Raw genomic sequence first — 17,443 nt, 5'->3', positions numbered from 1 at the left:
TAATGTCCATGCATGCGCAGTGAGACTCAGGTCAGTGCTGGGTATTTGGGAACCAGAAATGTGCCAGCAATGGAGGTGTCTATGCTGTATGAAATCCTGAAGACCGAAAACACTGGAAAAACTTGACTTGAAAGATTGAACATGTGCCTCACCAGGCACTGTATGCCAAGGCTGCAGAAATACTGTGGAAGGATGACAAACTCAAGTTCATAATCAGAATGGGAACATTTCACACATATGCGATGTGTCTCTGATCATTGGGAAAAGATTCCAGGATGTTGGTCCCACAGTTGAGTTCAGTATTATTGCTGAAGGTTCCATCAGCAGTGTACTGGAGGGACAAAACTACAACTGAGCTGTCAGACTACATAAATCAGTGTATGAGGCCCTGCTTTTATATCTGAATGACCACCACCTGGTTTACTTAAAGCCTCAATGACAATAATCCAGATGGAAAAGTTGTGCAGCAACACTACACAGGAACAGCTGAATGATGTCCAAACAGAGGACAGATGTTTGATGATCTTTCAGCTTTCAACACACACCTGAACTTCTTGAAGCATGAAAATGGCAGGCTATCAGCATTCTGGATTAACTACACTGATATGGTTGAGGTGGCTCTTGGGCCTATTTGAGTATCCAGAGAAGGTGACTGGCTTCTTCACCTAGCAATGGTAAGAGCAATGATACCCTGGTACTTTGCTTAAGATAAGCAGAATTATGCAAGATGTCTGTTAGTATACTACACACAAATGACATGGCTGAAATAGAACATCCTGAGGTGTATGATAATTTTAAAAAAAGGAGGCTTCTCTATACAGATGAGGTTATCAAACCACTGGGGATCAAGCCATCGAAGAGACTGTCAATAAGGGCACACAGACAGCAGGCGAAACCAAAGGATTCGGTCTTATAGCTGGGGCAGGGTGCAGAAGTACTTGCCTGAGGAAACTAAGACAAATGATCAAGGTCTAAACACCTGGCATATCTCATGCAGAACCATCAGGCATACAGAGAGATGAAAAAGATGTGAAGTCACAGACGGATACACTGGAGAAGACGGCGTCAATCCCTTTTCAGAGACAAATGAGTTAGGCTGTCTCCACTGATTCTGTAGCTCCTGCAGGCATTTGAGAGGATCTGTAACATGCAAATGAGAAAGGAGAAGGTGCATACACAGCATTGACATGTAACTGGCTAGAAACAGTGCAGCCAACCCAGAACATCTATGACAGTCTGCCATAGCAAAAACTGAAGACATGCAACGACACAGAAATCCAGTAAAACAAAAGCCTCAAAGAAGAGGATATAAAAGGCAGATCACAAGGTTTTTTGGCCATATGCTTTTGGTAGCAGCAAGGAGGAATTTGGACATGAGGGAAGTGTTGCAACACCCCTTAGGACCACTGCCCTGGGCTCTCTCCAACTTTGACAGCACTATGAGGAAGACAAAGCAGCCCTGGCAAAGAATCTTGAGAGAAGAGGGGGAAAAAAAAGAGTAACAACAGCTGACAATACCTAGTCATTCTGCCTGCATCATAAATGGAATGGCTATTGTACAGAAAGTAAATGTTGAGAACAAAACATATAGTGATCTGTCAGAGCATGTCTGTCAGTCTTGAAGACTGGAACTGACAACAACAGCATAGATATGATCTTTGAAGTGTAAAATAATATCTCCATTAAAAATTCAGGGAGGGAAAGCAGAAGGTCTGGCCCTGGAGGACTACTGAACAACATTATATCTAGTTACAAGATCCAACAATGGAGAAACAGCGTTCTTGGATGTTATACCAGCAAAACTGTTCTCATCAAGTTCTTACGTGATTAATTGAAAAAGCCCCATTTCCTGGAGAAACTAGGTGAGAAAACAGTGTGACATGCCAGAAAGATTGTAACAAGTTTAACCAGAGAAGGGGCATCAAACTTTCTGAACTTATAGTCTTCACAAGAAAAGAGAGACACTCTGATTATGTTACATGCAAAGCATGCATCAAAGAACCATGAATGAGTTATTGTATCTGTGGACACTGATGTGGTAATTCTTACTCTTCGTCTCTTCAGGGAGATCAGCAAAATCTACATAAGATGTGGTATCAAAAAAAGTGCATGAAGTATATAGAAGCAAGCAACCTTGGCACACTAGAATGTCTGAACATCCATGTTAGGAATGCATGCATTCACTGGATGTGATTCTGTTAGCACATTTTGCAGAATGTCGGGAGGTGATTGGACTAAAACTGATCACCAGAGAAGAGACTCTTTCAGAGAGCACTGGCAGAGCTAGGGCAACACTGGGTCTTGTCTGCAGATCTCTCTCTTCTTCAAAAATTCACCTATAGAACGTATGCAGCTTGGTCAAATATCACAGAGGGGAATGAGCTAAGATACCAGCTGTTCCATGCTAAGAAAGGAGATGCTGAATCTGGCTAGCTGCCTCCATGGAAAGACTTCCACTAACTTCATGTTTTGTGTGCCAATTACCAGACTGCTGTCTGGTGTAGGAGCCTGGAGAAGTATCCTGTCATACCCAGCCCTGAAACATGGCATGGCTGGGTCATGGAGGAGGGTGAACTGACAACAGAATGGATGAAAGGCCCACCCACCCCTGAAGTAGTGTTGCAGCTGATCGCTTGTAAATGTAATACAGAATATAAACTCCCTGTTTTCTAGTGCCTTGCAAATGGACTCAAATGCTCTCCAGCATGTAGGCTGCAAATAAATGAGAACGCGAATGAGGAGGATGTGAAAGTTAGTATGGAGGACAGGTCAGATGAGGACATTCCAGTTAGATGTGGAACACTGGATTGTTAATAGGTTACCCATTTTATATTATTGTAGGCTTGATATGTCACTCAATGTTATGGCAGAACATACAATATTAGTAGCATTGAAAAAGCTTCAAAAAAACATTATGTGGTATTTAGATGGCAGAAGTGGTTTAATTATATATTTTGTAGATTTAGATTTGAAATTAAAGTCTAACATGATACCAAAATACTCTTTTTTGCTTATTAATGAACAATGTGCTAAATAAAATATAATCAAAGTGTGTCAACTTTCATTTAAATTATATAACAAAAATTTGCATATAAGGAATTTTTCCAACAAAAAAAATAGGTTCAGTTCTACCACTAATCTATTCTGCAGGAAGGTCCACCATAACTTATCATCCATTGACACGGAGCTATCCAAAACTCAGGAAGAGATTTTGCCCACCTAATGATACTAATGGACTATATTTTAGGGTTTAGCTTATGGACTATTGAAAACATATGGGACTTCTGAAGACTGGGGTCTGCAGAGACAATGGATATTGTTCAGATTTTTACACTTGTGTGCCTCAGTTTGTGGAATGCTTTTATTCCTGACCTAACACGTAACCCTTCTGAAACTGTATTTATAAAACTTAATTTCAAAGACATCCAGCACAGAACATTAATTTGATTATGAGTTTATATTTCTGTTTTTAATATGCTTTATGTCTTATGCCTAAGAGATGTCTAATTACTTTTGTTGTTCCACAGTGAAATGAAATGAAACACCATTTCAGTTACATAACCTTGCAGGATTAGAATAGGATAGCATAGATATCACCTCAATTTTTTTCCCCTAGTTTTCCACACAGATGCTTTAATTTCAGAACAAATTTCAAATGCAAGTGGTCAATTAAGGAGAACAATTTGGGTTACTTTGGTGTAGCTTATAATTAAATGTTTTTAGAACTACTCTAAAAGGAAACAATGCAATTGTACTTATTGGGAAAATACAGGTAAGTTTCAAATAACTTGTCAACCTATTAATGTTAACTGAGGCCAAATACAATTTAAAAAAATAATGACTTCTTGTAAGTATATAAATAATTCTATTTAATTTTAAAATGTCACTAAAATAGTAGAATGTGAAAAGCTTACACAGACCCTACTTTCTAATCATATATACACTTTATAGTAAAAATTACCATTTATGGGATGAAGTTATTCTCAATTACCGCACATTTACATATTTTAATGCAATATGTTCTGTAACCTCAAAGAAATTGATTCCACACTTACAGAATTTAAAAATGTTTTACCACCAAGATGCCCAATAATTAAACCCACTCTCCTAGCTGAAATACACCAGTGTCTTAAGCCATGTCCCTCCCAATTTACACCTACCCAGTCAAGTATGTCCTGCTGATTGGGCCTAAAGATCTCACTCTCCTGCTGGCCAAACTCTTTGTAGGGTCAGGCATTGAATTGGAGATGCAAGCACTGATATCAATTAATTTTTCCACCAACATGTACACAAGAAATTAATACTATCTCCAATAAACCAAACAGTGGTGGGCCACTTTTCTGCACTCTTCCCCCCCCTCATCCCCCAAACAATGTATGCTACCTCTCCCACAAATAAATTAATGCTGAAAGTTCTCCCAAAACACTTAAGTGTAGATTGTCTCACCTTAAATAAGTGATTACAGACCCCTTTGATGGGAAAACTGGGGAGCCCGCAGGCATCCCGTTTTAGGAGATGCAAGAGAGCAGGGGACCCTAAACCTAACACTCAGTGCCTCTGCACGCCCCATGTGTACAACCATTCCAACAGCAGCCAGCAATTAAGAGCTCCCACACAGGAGTGACAGCTCCATCATCCTGACAACAGAGCTAACTTTGCAGGTTTATGATGACATCACTTCACAGTTTATACTCAGTTCATATTTGGAAGGTTTTCTTTACAATTGTAAGCATGCCAAAATTTTAGATGAAAGGTGAGATTCTGCAGAAGTTGATAGCACTCACTTAGCAAAAGATTCCTACCCACGCTGGGCAAATGGAGTTTAAGATCGTTAGTATATAGTGATTTAGTTTATTTTTAAATGTCCTGCATTTTGGATGTATGACAACTTGACATATCACATGCAGTTAAACTGAGCCGTGGATCTTTTCTACCACACAATCAATCAGAAACTAACCTAGCTACCAAACACCTGAAACATTTGCTCTTCTTCCTCAAAATAATGTAGTTAATATTGAAAAATGATTAGCTTTAAACTACCTTGGTGAGGAGATCAGATTTATAAGATTAACAATTCATTCCAGACTATCTGAACAATTGGAAAATAATTTTAACAGGAAATTGCAATCTATGATTTCAAATCTATAGAACATATGAAAATATGTCATTAGACACTCAAGGTTTGCAAGCCCCAAACATGACCTACTTTATGTCCCTGTATCTGTTTGGCAATTCCACATTGCATTTTTCACTCCAGAACAAATGGATAATACACTGACTTTGAAGCATCTATAAATAAAATATAGCCAGCAGGCCAGCACTTATGTGGAACCCCACGGTAACAAATCAGCATGCATCCATGAGGGAGGAAAAAATTAGGAAATATTTTAGTTAAGCTTCCAAAGGGCCATTCTAAACAATAAGACAACATTATGCAGCATATACACTATCTTTTCCAAATGTATCAGCTAATACTCGGCCACAAACAAATCTAAATATATGCTAGTAACGTGAGTTGCTCAAGTTTCAGAATCTTATATTAGTCCAACATATTCCATTGATAGAGTTTCTTCTTTACTATTAATCATTTACATTGTGGTAATGACTAGATGCTTCAAATCAAGTCAGTGCTCCCCTGTACTAGACAGTGTACAAAAATAAGTGACAATCCATATTTCAAGATTATTGGAGTCTGTCATAGCTGAGTTATAAAACAAAATGAGATGTTGCAATAGATTCATAATCATCTTTATGTTTAAAACAGATACTTGGAATCCTTCATATTTGGAAGATCCAGGGGAATTTCTCTCTTAAATCAAAAGCTTTCCAAATGCATTGCTTGGAAATCTCAGAATGAATTCCTCTCCACCCCATATTCTATTTAAAAGGCTTAATACATTTCACAATTGTTACAACAACACTTAAAGTAGTTAAGTATTCCTAATTTTATCTGTGACTAGAACTGTTGAAAAAAAATTAAGCTTTACCTTTCTACTACCACTTGTCTAAAAACCTCCTATTCTATTGTTAAAAAAAAATTAAAACATTCTGTTTCAGCAGTCTCTCTTTTAAAAGGCTCTAATTGTTTTCTACTACAGTGAGTCAAACATGGCAGGAAATAAAGTGAAAAATATGCTGTAGCTGTACCATATGGGTTTGTGTACTATTCCACATTAAATACTGACCTAGTGTTATAGGGAATATGTTCATCCAATCAAAGACCAACTTCTGACATTCAGACTAAGTTAAGTCTATGAAACACCTGGTAATTTTTTTTAATGACCTCTCATCAGGGAAATCATTCAAATTTTCAGAGAGCACTTATGGTCTGTGCACAATAATGTATTAACTTCCTGCCAATGGAAGTTCTGATCATTTGCCAGAATGGAATGTGAATCCATACTAGGAAGTACAAAGATTTGATACTAAAAACAAAGTCAGTAATTGCAAGGCTTCACTTCTTAGTTTTCAGGTCAACCACCTATTGCAAATCTAATTTTTAGATTAAAGTTTCCTAACTAACCACCAATATTTTTTTAACACTCCTCTGAATGCATCTGCACTGAAAACTGCTTTAGATGCTGAAGATTTCAAGTCATGAGGAATAGAGATAGATACTAACAAAGTACAGCTTGCTGGTTCTTAGAGATTTGTTTTCCATGAGATTTAAAAGTTATGGTTTTAAAATAGTGACTATAGAATAAGCATATCCCATTTTATTAAATGAATTTGCCAATTTTCACCTCTCAGCAACTACAAACTTATGAAGACAGTCTCTGTATAGTGTGATTATTTTCTGAACTCATCCTTGTTTAAGGACAGCATGATTCCTAACTTTTACATGTTGAAAAATGAATAAATTTTTGGTTGGTAGAGGGCTAAGACCAAATGGGGTTTTGTGCTTCATGACAAGTTATGCAGCTGAATGCATGTTTATAATGGAACTTTTAAATAAGCCCCAAACTCAAATTGTTTTATTCCAACTCACATTCTTCATTTCCCTGAACAGTGATTTGTAATGCGTTAGATCCAATTTGACCTAGATTTGTAACTCAACCATTGGGTACTATACTTGTGCACATTCTCTTATAGGGACACAGTGATTACACAAGCTATCAGTTCAATTGATTACATAATACTGAGACACTTATTGGTTAACCAAGCTACAAGTTAGATGGATGTATTGATGAACAAGGACAGTTGGCAATTACAGGATGCGCCCATTTTAAAATTTGTACTCATTACATTGTTCATCACAAAGTTACAAAAACATGAGCAAAATCCAAACAAGCTAAGTAGTTTTTGATCCACTTCAGGATTTCAAGTTCAAGGAATGAGGGCAGGACTGAACAGCTACCTGTCACTAAAGCATACTTTTTTTTTTTTTTTTAAATGTACCTGCCCTGTTAACTCGGTTACACATCCAACAGTTAAGACAGCAATTTGGTTCAAATCTAAACAGCAGAAAAGTAACACTATCTTTCATCAAATTAACAAAGCAGTGGGGCATGGTCAATGGTTTCTGTAGCAAACTACCTGTTGTGAGGCAGCGTCATTTAAATTCACAAACTGGGATTTTTATATAAACATTAAAATAGAATCAGTACAGCACTCCTTGTTTTATTTTTTTTTTTTTTGATCTTTAAAAAAAACCCCAGCTTTACACTAGCCTCATATTTAGTTTCCAACGTACTGCAGATATTTCAACTTTGATCACACAGCTACATCATACATGTAGTCAGGGGGAAAATGAAAGTTTGACACCCAAACAGCATGGATGGTAATTTAGCATTATGGGATAAACTCATTAGCAGAAACATCCATTTAAAGTGACCAACAAAGTTAACTCGTATGCCGAAGACCAACTGTTAATTTTACCATCCCACTGTAATGAGCAGGATTAGCCACACGTATCTGTGGTTGTTTCAAGATCTCTGAAGTCACTGGAAAAAACAGCTTAGACAGTATTTGTTTTTGTTTGCCATCATGCAAACTATAAATGTTTCTTTACATGAAGGCTTGGATTCTGTAGCAAAATTTTGGTGCCACAAACACAGGATACACAGGGTCCTGATTACTGGATGTGCAAGAAGGAAGGAATCCAGCTAGACTTTCAGATCCCCAGCTGAAACTGTTCCATTGACAACTAAAAAACATTTTTACTTTTAGACTGAACACATATGATGCTGAGCTCTAGACCTCAATGACTTCCACTACATCATGTTTGCAGACACTTTTCAGTAGATCTACATTAATGTTTCTGCATAGGCTAGCACAACACCCCCTCTCTGCTGAAGGCTCTTTATCTTCCCCATTTTCTATCCCTATTCATCTGCCTATGTAACAGAAGACAAAAAAAAATGAATGTTCAACTGTACGGTATGCCCTTAAAAAACACTTTAGAATTTAACATTTTAAAAAACAAAAATGGTAAGTATAATATACATTCTAATTAGCTTTCACAAATGAGGTAAACACATGAATAGCTGAAACTTCAGTTACTCCAAATTCTTTTGGGGAAGGTGAATCACCAATTAGATGCATAAAGAAAACAACTCACCTACTACCATGAGCGTGAATTCAAACCCTCTCTTCACAGACTTTCTGTAAACTTGATTTGGGAGATTTGCAAACCCCACATATCCTTCAAGGTTCTTCTGTTGCTAATACAAAAACAAAGACATTTAAATAGTCAAAAGAAATGCTTGTAATTTTTTAATACACTTCAGACTAATCTTCATTAGCTTTTAACATCTGTACAACTGTTATGCCAATCCTGATTTAAATCAAGATGTTTATTCATTAAATTGTAGACAATTTAGTAAACTGCAGCACCAGGCAGAAGACTGGAGTGGGGGATAGCCAGCCATTGTCTACAATGGTATTTTGCATAATTATAGCTATACCATTGTGGTGGTACTGGTGCAAACTCCCAGTATACATGGCACTGCAACAATATAAAAAGTGACTTAGGCCATGTCAGCACTATAGACTTCTGCCGTCATGTTATGTTGATCGAGTGTGAAGAGGTGTGATCCCTGACTGAAATAACTGTCAACAGAAGTCCCTACTGTGGATGCAGTTATACCAGAAAAGATGCACTTTTAATGGTACAAAATATTTTGCTTGTGGGGGGTGGTATGAGACTGGCAAAACTGCACTTTGTATCAGTATATCTGCATCCACACTACCAGCACTTTACTGATATAGGAATACAGGTAAAGTAGATCAGCAAAGCACTCCTAGTATAGATATGCCTTTGCATTGGTGCAATTTAGCCCAATCCGAAACTGAGGCAAGTCACACCAGTGCACCACTTCTACATGGGATCATCACTAGTGCAGCTAGTTCAGTGCGATTGTACTGGTACAAAAAAAACCTACTGTAGATGTGACATAAATCTCCATTTCCTCACCAGTAGTTCAGAAGGATGCCTTTTGTAGGGAGAGTTGGGAAGGATGTGGGTGTTGTCAGTGCCTATTTTGCCACCTATTAATAAAGGCTTTTGCAGGTGCTTAATCCTACCCCTTCTTCAAACTAGATCAGTGGTTTTCAACCCACTGGCCACTTGCAGCCCAATCGGCACACAGCTGTGACCCATGTGACATCCTAAGGGCCATACAGGTAGTATATATATATATTGAGTGGGTGCAGTCCATGTAACACAGAGAGCTGCATATGAGGCCCACAATGGTAAATAGGTTGAGAACCACTGATTGAGAACCAGTAATACCCACATGGCTGGTATCTCCTGCTGTTGCTTTAAGGGAACCTTAGGACTGTTCATTTCAGATGTGTGAGGGGTGGGGCTTGTTTTTAAGGAACAGAAAGTTTAGTTTCATCCTTTATGTCAAGTTTTAAACTGTTTCTCTCACGGGGGGGGGGGGGGGGGGAGAGCGCCTGAGAGCCTGTTCCATCACACTGTGCTGGGGGTGGGGGTGTTACACTTTGATGGTAAGCTGCTGTGTTCACCCCTATGCTATACTGTAGAGGAGAAGTTGCTTGATCCCAACCCCACTCCCACTAGGACCAGGACAAATAAAGCTTCTACATACCACACAGTGAAAAAGTCTTTGACAGCCCTGCTGCTATGAAGAAACCCTAGGTGGAACAGTAATTTCCCATAGAGAGTGGAGGAATCTTGTGTTCCCCCAAAAATTAAAAACAACCTATATTGGTCTATTACGGACTACCACTTTTCTGAATCACCAGTGGATTAGAGAGTAATATTGTCTTCAATACCTGAGAACAAAAACAACTAGAAAAGTGAATATGCGCAGCATAGAGCTTCCCGATTTAAATGGGAAGAAGCTCATGATGGATTTTTCAGTGACAGGTCCTCAATACTAGAACCCACTTCCTCATTTGCTCCAACAGAGCCCAGATCTGTTGATTTCAGGTCATGCTGCAAGGGTTATTTTTTCAGTTTCCCTTTCCCCTTTTGAGCTATAAATCCACAATTAAATTGCGTGAAAGAACAGGATTGAGCCCCTAATCTACATTATCTTGCAAGTACATTGTGCACAATATTTTTACTAACAGTTGCAAATTAATGTAGTTCAGAGCAGTTCTATGTTGTTAGCCTTGCCATGCTTTTGCACTAAGACCCTAGGCTAAAAATCTTTCGCCTCAGTGCATGTGCAGCAGACATTTTGTAAAATAATAATATGCATGTGGTTTGTTTTTTTTAAACTGAAGTGGTTAAAGTCAGTAGCCATTACTATGTTCTATGACCCATCAGTTTTCATTTTAGGAAAATGCTTTTTCATATATATATTTTAAAGAGAACATAAGTTAAAAGCTTTTCTATAGTACATTTCACACTTGTGTCTTCATTAGTACTGTCTGTACTCAGTAAAAAAGTGTTGCTGTGATATCATTACTGTAACAAGAAAAAAAAACCTTTCCTCATACACATCCTGAACCTCAGGACGAATAAATTACTTTAAAAACCAGTTACTCTACAAGTTTTGCTTTGATTAGATGCAGTGTTCTCTTTTTAATCAGTGTGGTTAAAGAGTTATTTAAACTATATACATTTCTTTTTAAAAATAAACCTATCCATAATCTATTACAATCATTTAAAGATATGCTGCATCAATGAGACCTCTTTTTAATGAATTAAACAGTGCTGCTTTTTTCATTACACAAAGAATGGAGGGAAGGGAATATCTAACTTTTGAGGTTATCTCAAGCTTTCTAGGTATAGCACACCATGACTGACTGTATTAAAATATTATTTTCAGCCTTTAAAATGGAGTGAATTTTGGTATTTATATTTTTCCAAATGTAAATACTTTCAGTTAGTTGTGAAAGCTTTTGCATTCATTATTTTTTGTTTCAATTTAGTTGGAGATGCAAAGAATATTTCCTTCACCTCAACTAGTTCAAAGTTGAGAAGTTTTCCTCTTGCAACTATGAATTAAAAACTAGGTGAGAGGATGAGATCTACCAGTTCTAAAAACCTAAGTGACACAAGACCAGATTTGCAAAGGATATATAGATATCTAATGGGATTTCCAAAAGTGCCCAAGCAGATTAGGCACCTAAATAGGGCACCTAAACACCTTTGAAAAGTCTGGTCACATAGTGACCAGAAATACCTGTAAATTTAGTGAGTTTTAAATGCAAAACATGTCTTGGTAGTTTTTTCCTAAATTTCTTATGTATCCATTACACTAAGGTAGTTTTATTTAACAAAAACTTTAAAATGCTGGTTTTGTGCATTTTTATTGAATTCCAATTTCAATCCAAATGCAGCTTGACAAATGCTGAGAAAAAATTACTAAAGAAATACTTCATTCACCATTTTCGAGCATAATAAAACAAAAATAAATATCTGAATAAACCTATGTTAAACTATATAACTGATTGAGCTGCAATGACTGAGTGGTTAAGGTGCTTAACTACAATCCTCAACTTCATGGGTTCGCATCTTGCTCGTTCTCACACTAGAAAGTAACCTCCAGTTCACACAGTTGTAAAACGGGTACCTGACCCGTCAGGTTAGGGCAGTCAAAGACAGTGAGGCATAATGCTGGCCACATCACTATCTTGTGTACCACTGGCTATGAAACTGACATGCCTTAAACTGCATCAGCCTGATGAGCCATTGCTTTGGAGAAACTTTTACTTCACTATATAATTGCTTAAGTAAGTGTACAGATGCAGCATATACTCCTGGTTAGCAAAAAGTAGTACCAAATTTAGTACAATGTTCATTATAAATCAACATAATATGGTTACACACATTAATGAGAATGAACTTCTCTTCAGGAAAATAACCAAATGTAAAATGATAAAAATCAAGTTTAAATCATAGTTTCCTGCTTGCTGATTTAAATCATGATTAATCCCATTCCACTTTTTATTTTCCAGCAATTTACTAAATTCTTAGCTTTTAAATTCCTCAAATGGTTTTTTAAAGCTGTTTTTGCTACTATTTCATTGATTTACTTCCACACTGTGAATCATTATAGCAGGTCAGAACATCAAGTTTTAAATACCTACAGTAGCTTAATGTTTTTATCCTTAGCTTGATTTTCATCCAACTGTATTCTGTAAAGTTTTAGTTCAACAGTTACTCTAAACAAACCAACACTTTTTTTAGTCTAAGTGTAATTGTAAAAGTAATGATACTCACAGCTACTTTGTAAACAACATATTTCCATCATTCCAGTGTTCCAGATATTGAGAGAGTAGATCCAAGGGTAACAGTAAAAAGTGATGAATTCCAAGCATTGCAATGTCAGGTCCAGCAGCACGCAGCAGAACACAAAGCAAGGGGAGGAAAAATGTAAAGTTACTTACATTTGATCAACAATCATTTTAATAGTCTACAGAATTGCTTATAATTTGATTTAAAAAAACCAAATGTTTATTCCTTCATAGTACAGACTACACTAAATCCGTACAACCATAATTTGGCTTCCTGGAGCCTATGATTACAATGCAGTCTTAGTCCATGATCACAATTTTTTTCCAACATGACCATCACCTCTTTGTGAACAGGATAGATGGGCTCTTTAAATTTGTTTCTCATTCAATGTGCGACCCAGGCCTTTTTAGCAGACACCATCCAAACCCCACACTGAATACAAAATTATGAATTTCCCCATGATCTTTTCTGTGGTACTCTGACTAGTATTCAAGTGCTACACACACAATATCATCTTCACAAAATCCCTGAAAGATGAACTGATACCACTGCATTTTACAGTGGGAGAACAGAGGCATACCAACTAAGGCCAAAATCTTCGAAAGTGCCCATTACTTTTGAGTTCCCAATTTAAGATATCTATGGCTTGATTTTTCAGAATATTTAGCATTTTTATTATTTCTTATGTTCAATGAATAGCTCCAATTAACGCCACCTGCAGTTTAAGCACTCGGCACTTCTGTAAATCTGGCCCCAGGTGTCTTGAATTAGGTGCCCAGAAAATGAAGAACACAACTAGTGGCCACAAGTGAAAATTCTGGCAAGTGACCTAACTAGCATCACATAGCAACTCTGTGGCAGAGGCACAAATAGAATCCATTTCTCCAGGGTGGCATTTAAGTACCTTGACCACAAAAGCATCCTTTCTCTTCCTGCCATTCCTTGCCCTGTCCACAGAACACCTCTGCAACAAATGAGGTAGGGGTCCTACAGACACCTTTATTCACTACAGAAGCCTAAATTAAACCATGCTCAGTGCACCAGTCATGCCGTGCACTGTATGAGGGAAAAAACAGTCTTTAATTATATGATTAAATACTATCATAATACACATTCACATGGGGGCCAAACTGAAGCTGCATGAGCAGCCACAATACTGGTATTTCCTAACCTTTGAGGACTTGGCTTGGCAACTGTAATTTTTTTTTTTAATATAGTTTTTATATTTCTTCATTTTTTAAAAAATAAGTAGGGAAAAAATACCTATCATGCAGAACCATACAGACGCCCACATGAATTAAGCAGCAGGTTTGGAACTATTTGAACTAAATGAGTAACTGGTAGCACCCTCCAAGTGAGCCAGTGACTAGAGGGGGATGAGACACACTTTGCTAGTGGCTTTCCCAGACACCTGCTGACATGATGAACCTGGATTCAATTGCACTTTCTGGAGGGGAGTGTTCTTTACGGGCCATAAACTCTTTTGTACCATCCCTCAAGCCTGTCTGTACCTCTCTGCTCCTATCCACCCACTGCCAGTTGTGTCTCAGCCACCTCACCCCCCAATTCATTCATGGTCAGCTGCTTCCTCTTCCACATTGCCTGGGCACCAGCAGCAGGAGCAAAGGAGAAAGTCTCCCTGCTCTCAGTTCTGCTGCCTGGTGACTGTGGGGCCTATTTCCGATCCTCCGTCCATTCACGCATCCAGGCAGAGTTCCTCTGGGCGGCATTCACTGGCTCCCTTGACGTCTTCGAGGAGCAGTGGGCGCTGTCCGGGGTTCTCTGCTCGGTGTCCCGTCAGGTTCCCTTCATTTGACCCTTTGACCTCACTCCTGTCCCTGTTATCTCATTAGTTGTCCCCCAGAATCACTTGGTTTCCAGGTCCTGTGGATCCTCCCCTTAGGCTGGGGGGAGGTCCTTTAGCAGTGGGCGTGCTTCTGCCCACCCACTTCCTGGATCCCAATAGGATCACAATGGTCCCCATACCTCCAAGCTGCTAGAAGGAGCAACTGCAGATAAAGTCCTGCTCAGCACCTGCAGCCCAAGACAAAGCATACTCAGTCGCTCTGTGGGTATTAGTAAATGCACAGTCTGACTGACACACAGCAGCTGTTTGGAGAGGTAGCATGCTCAGTGCTGAGAATCTTTTGGGAATTTAGCTTCCAGTCTCTAACACACCTCCAGCGAGCATAGTGAACTTCAGATTCTCAGAGGCTTGCAACTTGGCGAATAGGCCTTCATGGGATTAGCAAAAGGAACATCCCTAGCACCTGGGTGACCTCCAATGTCCTTGCCAAAATGTGGTAGAACTTTTTTTTTTAAAAAGGTCTTATTCTGTCACTAATGTGGGCAAAAAAAATTTTCCTTGGCTTTAGTCTAAGAAATGGCTGTACTGTACCATTTTAACTGAAACTTTCCCAAAAAGTTCAGCCTGAGTTAGACACCTATCATGGAAAATTCAGCCCAAACAGTTGACTTTTGGCATAGTTACAAGCAGCTGAAAGCAGGATTTGAAAATAGAAAGCATTAGGCAACCTTATGCACATTTGGGAACATTTTATAGAATGTAATGTGCCACATTGGTAACTTACTCTTGTAAGAAATCCAGATAAATGGAATGCAGGCTTTTCTTTGTACAAAAGTTGTTTCGGAAAAAAAAACTTGTAGTTTGGCACCTTAAGAAACTGCACTTGCTGTATCTATTTTTTCCCCCCAGTAAAGATGTTTAAACAGCTTCCCCTCAGAACCCTACCCCACATTCAGTTTATTTGCCTCTATGTTTTTACTCAGCTGGCTACAGGCCCAAGATGCTGTGAATAGAGTCAATTAGTAGAATTTCTAGTTTTAGGTTAAAAGTGACTTAGGCCATGTCAGTACTACAGACTTCTGCCGCCATGCTATGTTAGGTTAAATCAATAAACCACAATTGAAACAAGTAGTTTGTTAACCTATGGTATATTTAAAGAGTTACAATTTTTACAGTGTTAAAAGATTTTGATGGACCCTTGAAGTCTCCCACACTTGCTGGAATCTCAAGGCTTCACTGCGGATTAAGTTTTTGACATATGTCAAAACACCATTGAAGACTACTGATAAAGAGGTTTTACTCTAAAGCTTGTCATAATTTACCTAAATATTAAAAACTAGAAAAGTATACTCCTGTTAATAGGGTGTATAACACGGTTTCTTCCTCTCACTATCATCCTACACTCCTGAGACATCCCAGAAGCAAATGACCAGGTAATTACCTGCACACATACTCTGCAACTGGCAATTTCTGTTACAGTGATACTAGGGATGGAGTACTAGAGTGGGGTCATTTAATACCACGGTGTATAACAGGACTGTGCAAGGCCCTAGCATCTGCTTTTAGGCAGCACTATCAATCCTGTTTTTATGAGCACTACAAAAACTGGCCAAATTCACATAACTCACCCTGAACAAGTGCATAGTAGAAATGGCATAAAAGGGAAAACAATTTATTCTGTCTTATCCCAAAACTTCTGCAAACGGGAAGAATTTTTCCTTCCAGTATTCAGTTGAATGTAGAAACATCTGCTAAGTCAATAATGAATAACTGTTATGAACAGGGTACCAAAGGTTTAGCACTGACAGAAAGGAAACCAGTAGAGCTACTCTCACCAGTGCGAGTCAGCTGCAGTCAGCAGAAATTATAAGGCTTTTAAGAAAGTAGGATTATTTGGCTTTGAAGGAAAATGTAAGGCTCTGCCCACGCAAGAAAATTAAGCTAACTTTTCCACCTGAACTGATTGAAAAGCACCTCACAAGATAACAATAACTGCAGCTTTCTACTGAAATATCTACGGTATGCCCTGAGTCCAGTTGACTGAGTCTCAAACTGGCACATCTGATGCACTGTCAACTCAAGTGTCATCTATGCCCAGTTAGATTTGGAAGAAGAGCTGGAAGCCAAGAAGCTGTGAGGAGCATAGCGACTCATGCTGCTCCTCTTGCTGCAATGCCAGACAGCAATCATCCATGGGTATTGCTCACCAATACTGATAAACCAGCTGTCGTTTGTCAAAACAAGAGACTCAACCAGGAAATCAGCTAGGCACCAACTAAGGCACAGCAGCGCTAGAACAGAGGACAGCCAGAATTAGCAGGACACTGGGAGGTTATGGAGAGGAGTCAGAATGAAGCCTCCTCTGGTGAGTCACAGATGAATCATCTACACCTCTATCCCGATATAATGCGACCCAATATAACACTGGTTCGCATATAGCACGGTAACCCCGGGGCTCCGGCAGCGGGGCTCGGGTGGCGATTTAAAGGGCCCGAGCTCACCACGCCCGGAGCCCCGGGCTCTTTAAATCACTGCTGGAGCCCTGCCGCCGCTACCCCGATATAACAGGGCTTCACCTATAACGCGGTAGGGATTTTTGGCTCCCGAGGACCGCGTTATATCGGGGTAGAGGTGTAGTGGTGAAAATGAAGACCAGAAGCAGGGGGCATTTCAGAGGTAACATGGGTTACGTTGCTGACTGAGGGTTAGTGCAAGGAGCAGAGAAGACTCAGTTGGCAAACCAAAGAGGTTCACCAGTTGAGGGATCGGTCAGCTTTAACAGCCCTCATATTTTAATCATAGGAACATATGGGTAAACCTTAAACCAGTGGTCCCCTGACTTTTTACCTCTCCCCTTCTCTCCCCCCTGGGAGCCGGCTCTGGGTGGGTGGGTGGGGAACCCAGACAGGAGCAAGGAGGCCGGCAACCGGGACCTGAGCCAGAAGCAGAGCTGGGTGACGCTCCCTCCCCGCCCCTAC

The 17,443-nt window shown here is 39.1% G+C and overlaps 1 protein-coding gene across 3 annotated transcripts in view; it reads right to left on the bottom strand.

Moving 5' to 3' along the window:
* The window catches only part of LOC113409504 (septin-7), a 129,410-nt gene that overhangs the window by 96,811 nt on the left and 15,156 nt on the right, over positions 1 to 17,443 (bottom strand). For 2 of the 3 annotated variants that reach the window (XM_026663499.2, XM_026663497.2), the window contains exons 2-3: positions 12,644 to 12,648; positions 8,561 to 8,663 (exon numbers count right to left, since the gene is read on the bottom strand). In XM_026663499.2, the coding sequence (XP_026519284.1) occupies positions 8,561 to 8,663; positions 12,644 to 12,648 (108 nt within the window). The remainder of the gene's footprint in view (positions 1 to 8,560; positions 8,664 to 12,643; positions 12,649 to 17,443) is intronic. The other variant, XM_026663498.2, reaches the window with a different exon arrangement.

The sequence above is a fragment of the Terrapene carolina genome, unplaced genomic scaffold (assembly GCF_002925995.2).
Source record: "Terrapene carolina triunguis isolate 2854851 unplaced genomic scaffold, T_m_triunguis-2.0 Scaffold33723, whole genome shotgun sequence".
In the NCBI taxonomy this organism is placed as follows: Eukaryota; Metazoa; Chordata; order Testudines; family Emydidae; genus Terrapene; species Terrapene triunguis.
Note: the sequence above shows the minus strand (reverse complement) of the source record. Positions and strands in the feature narration are given on the sequence as shown.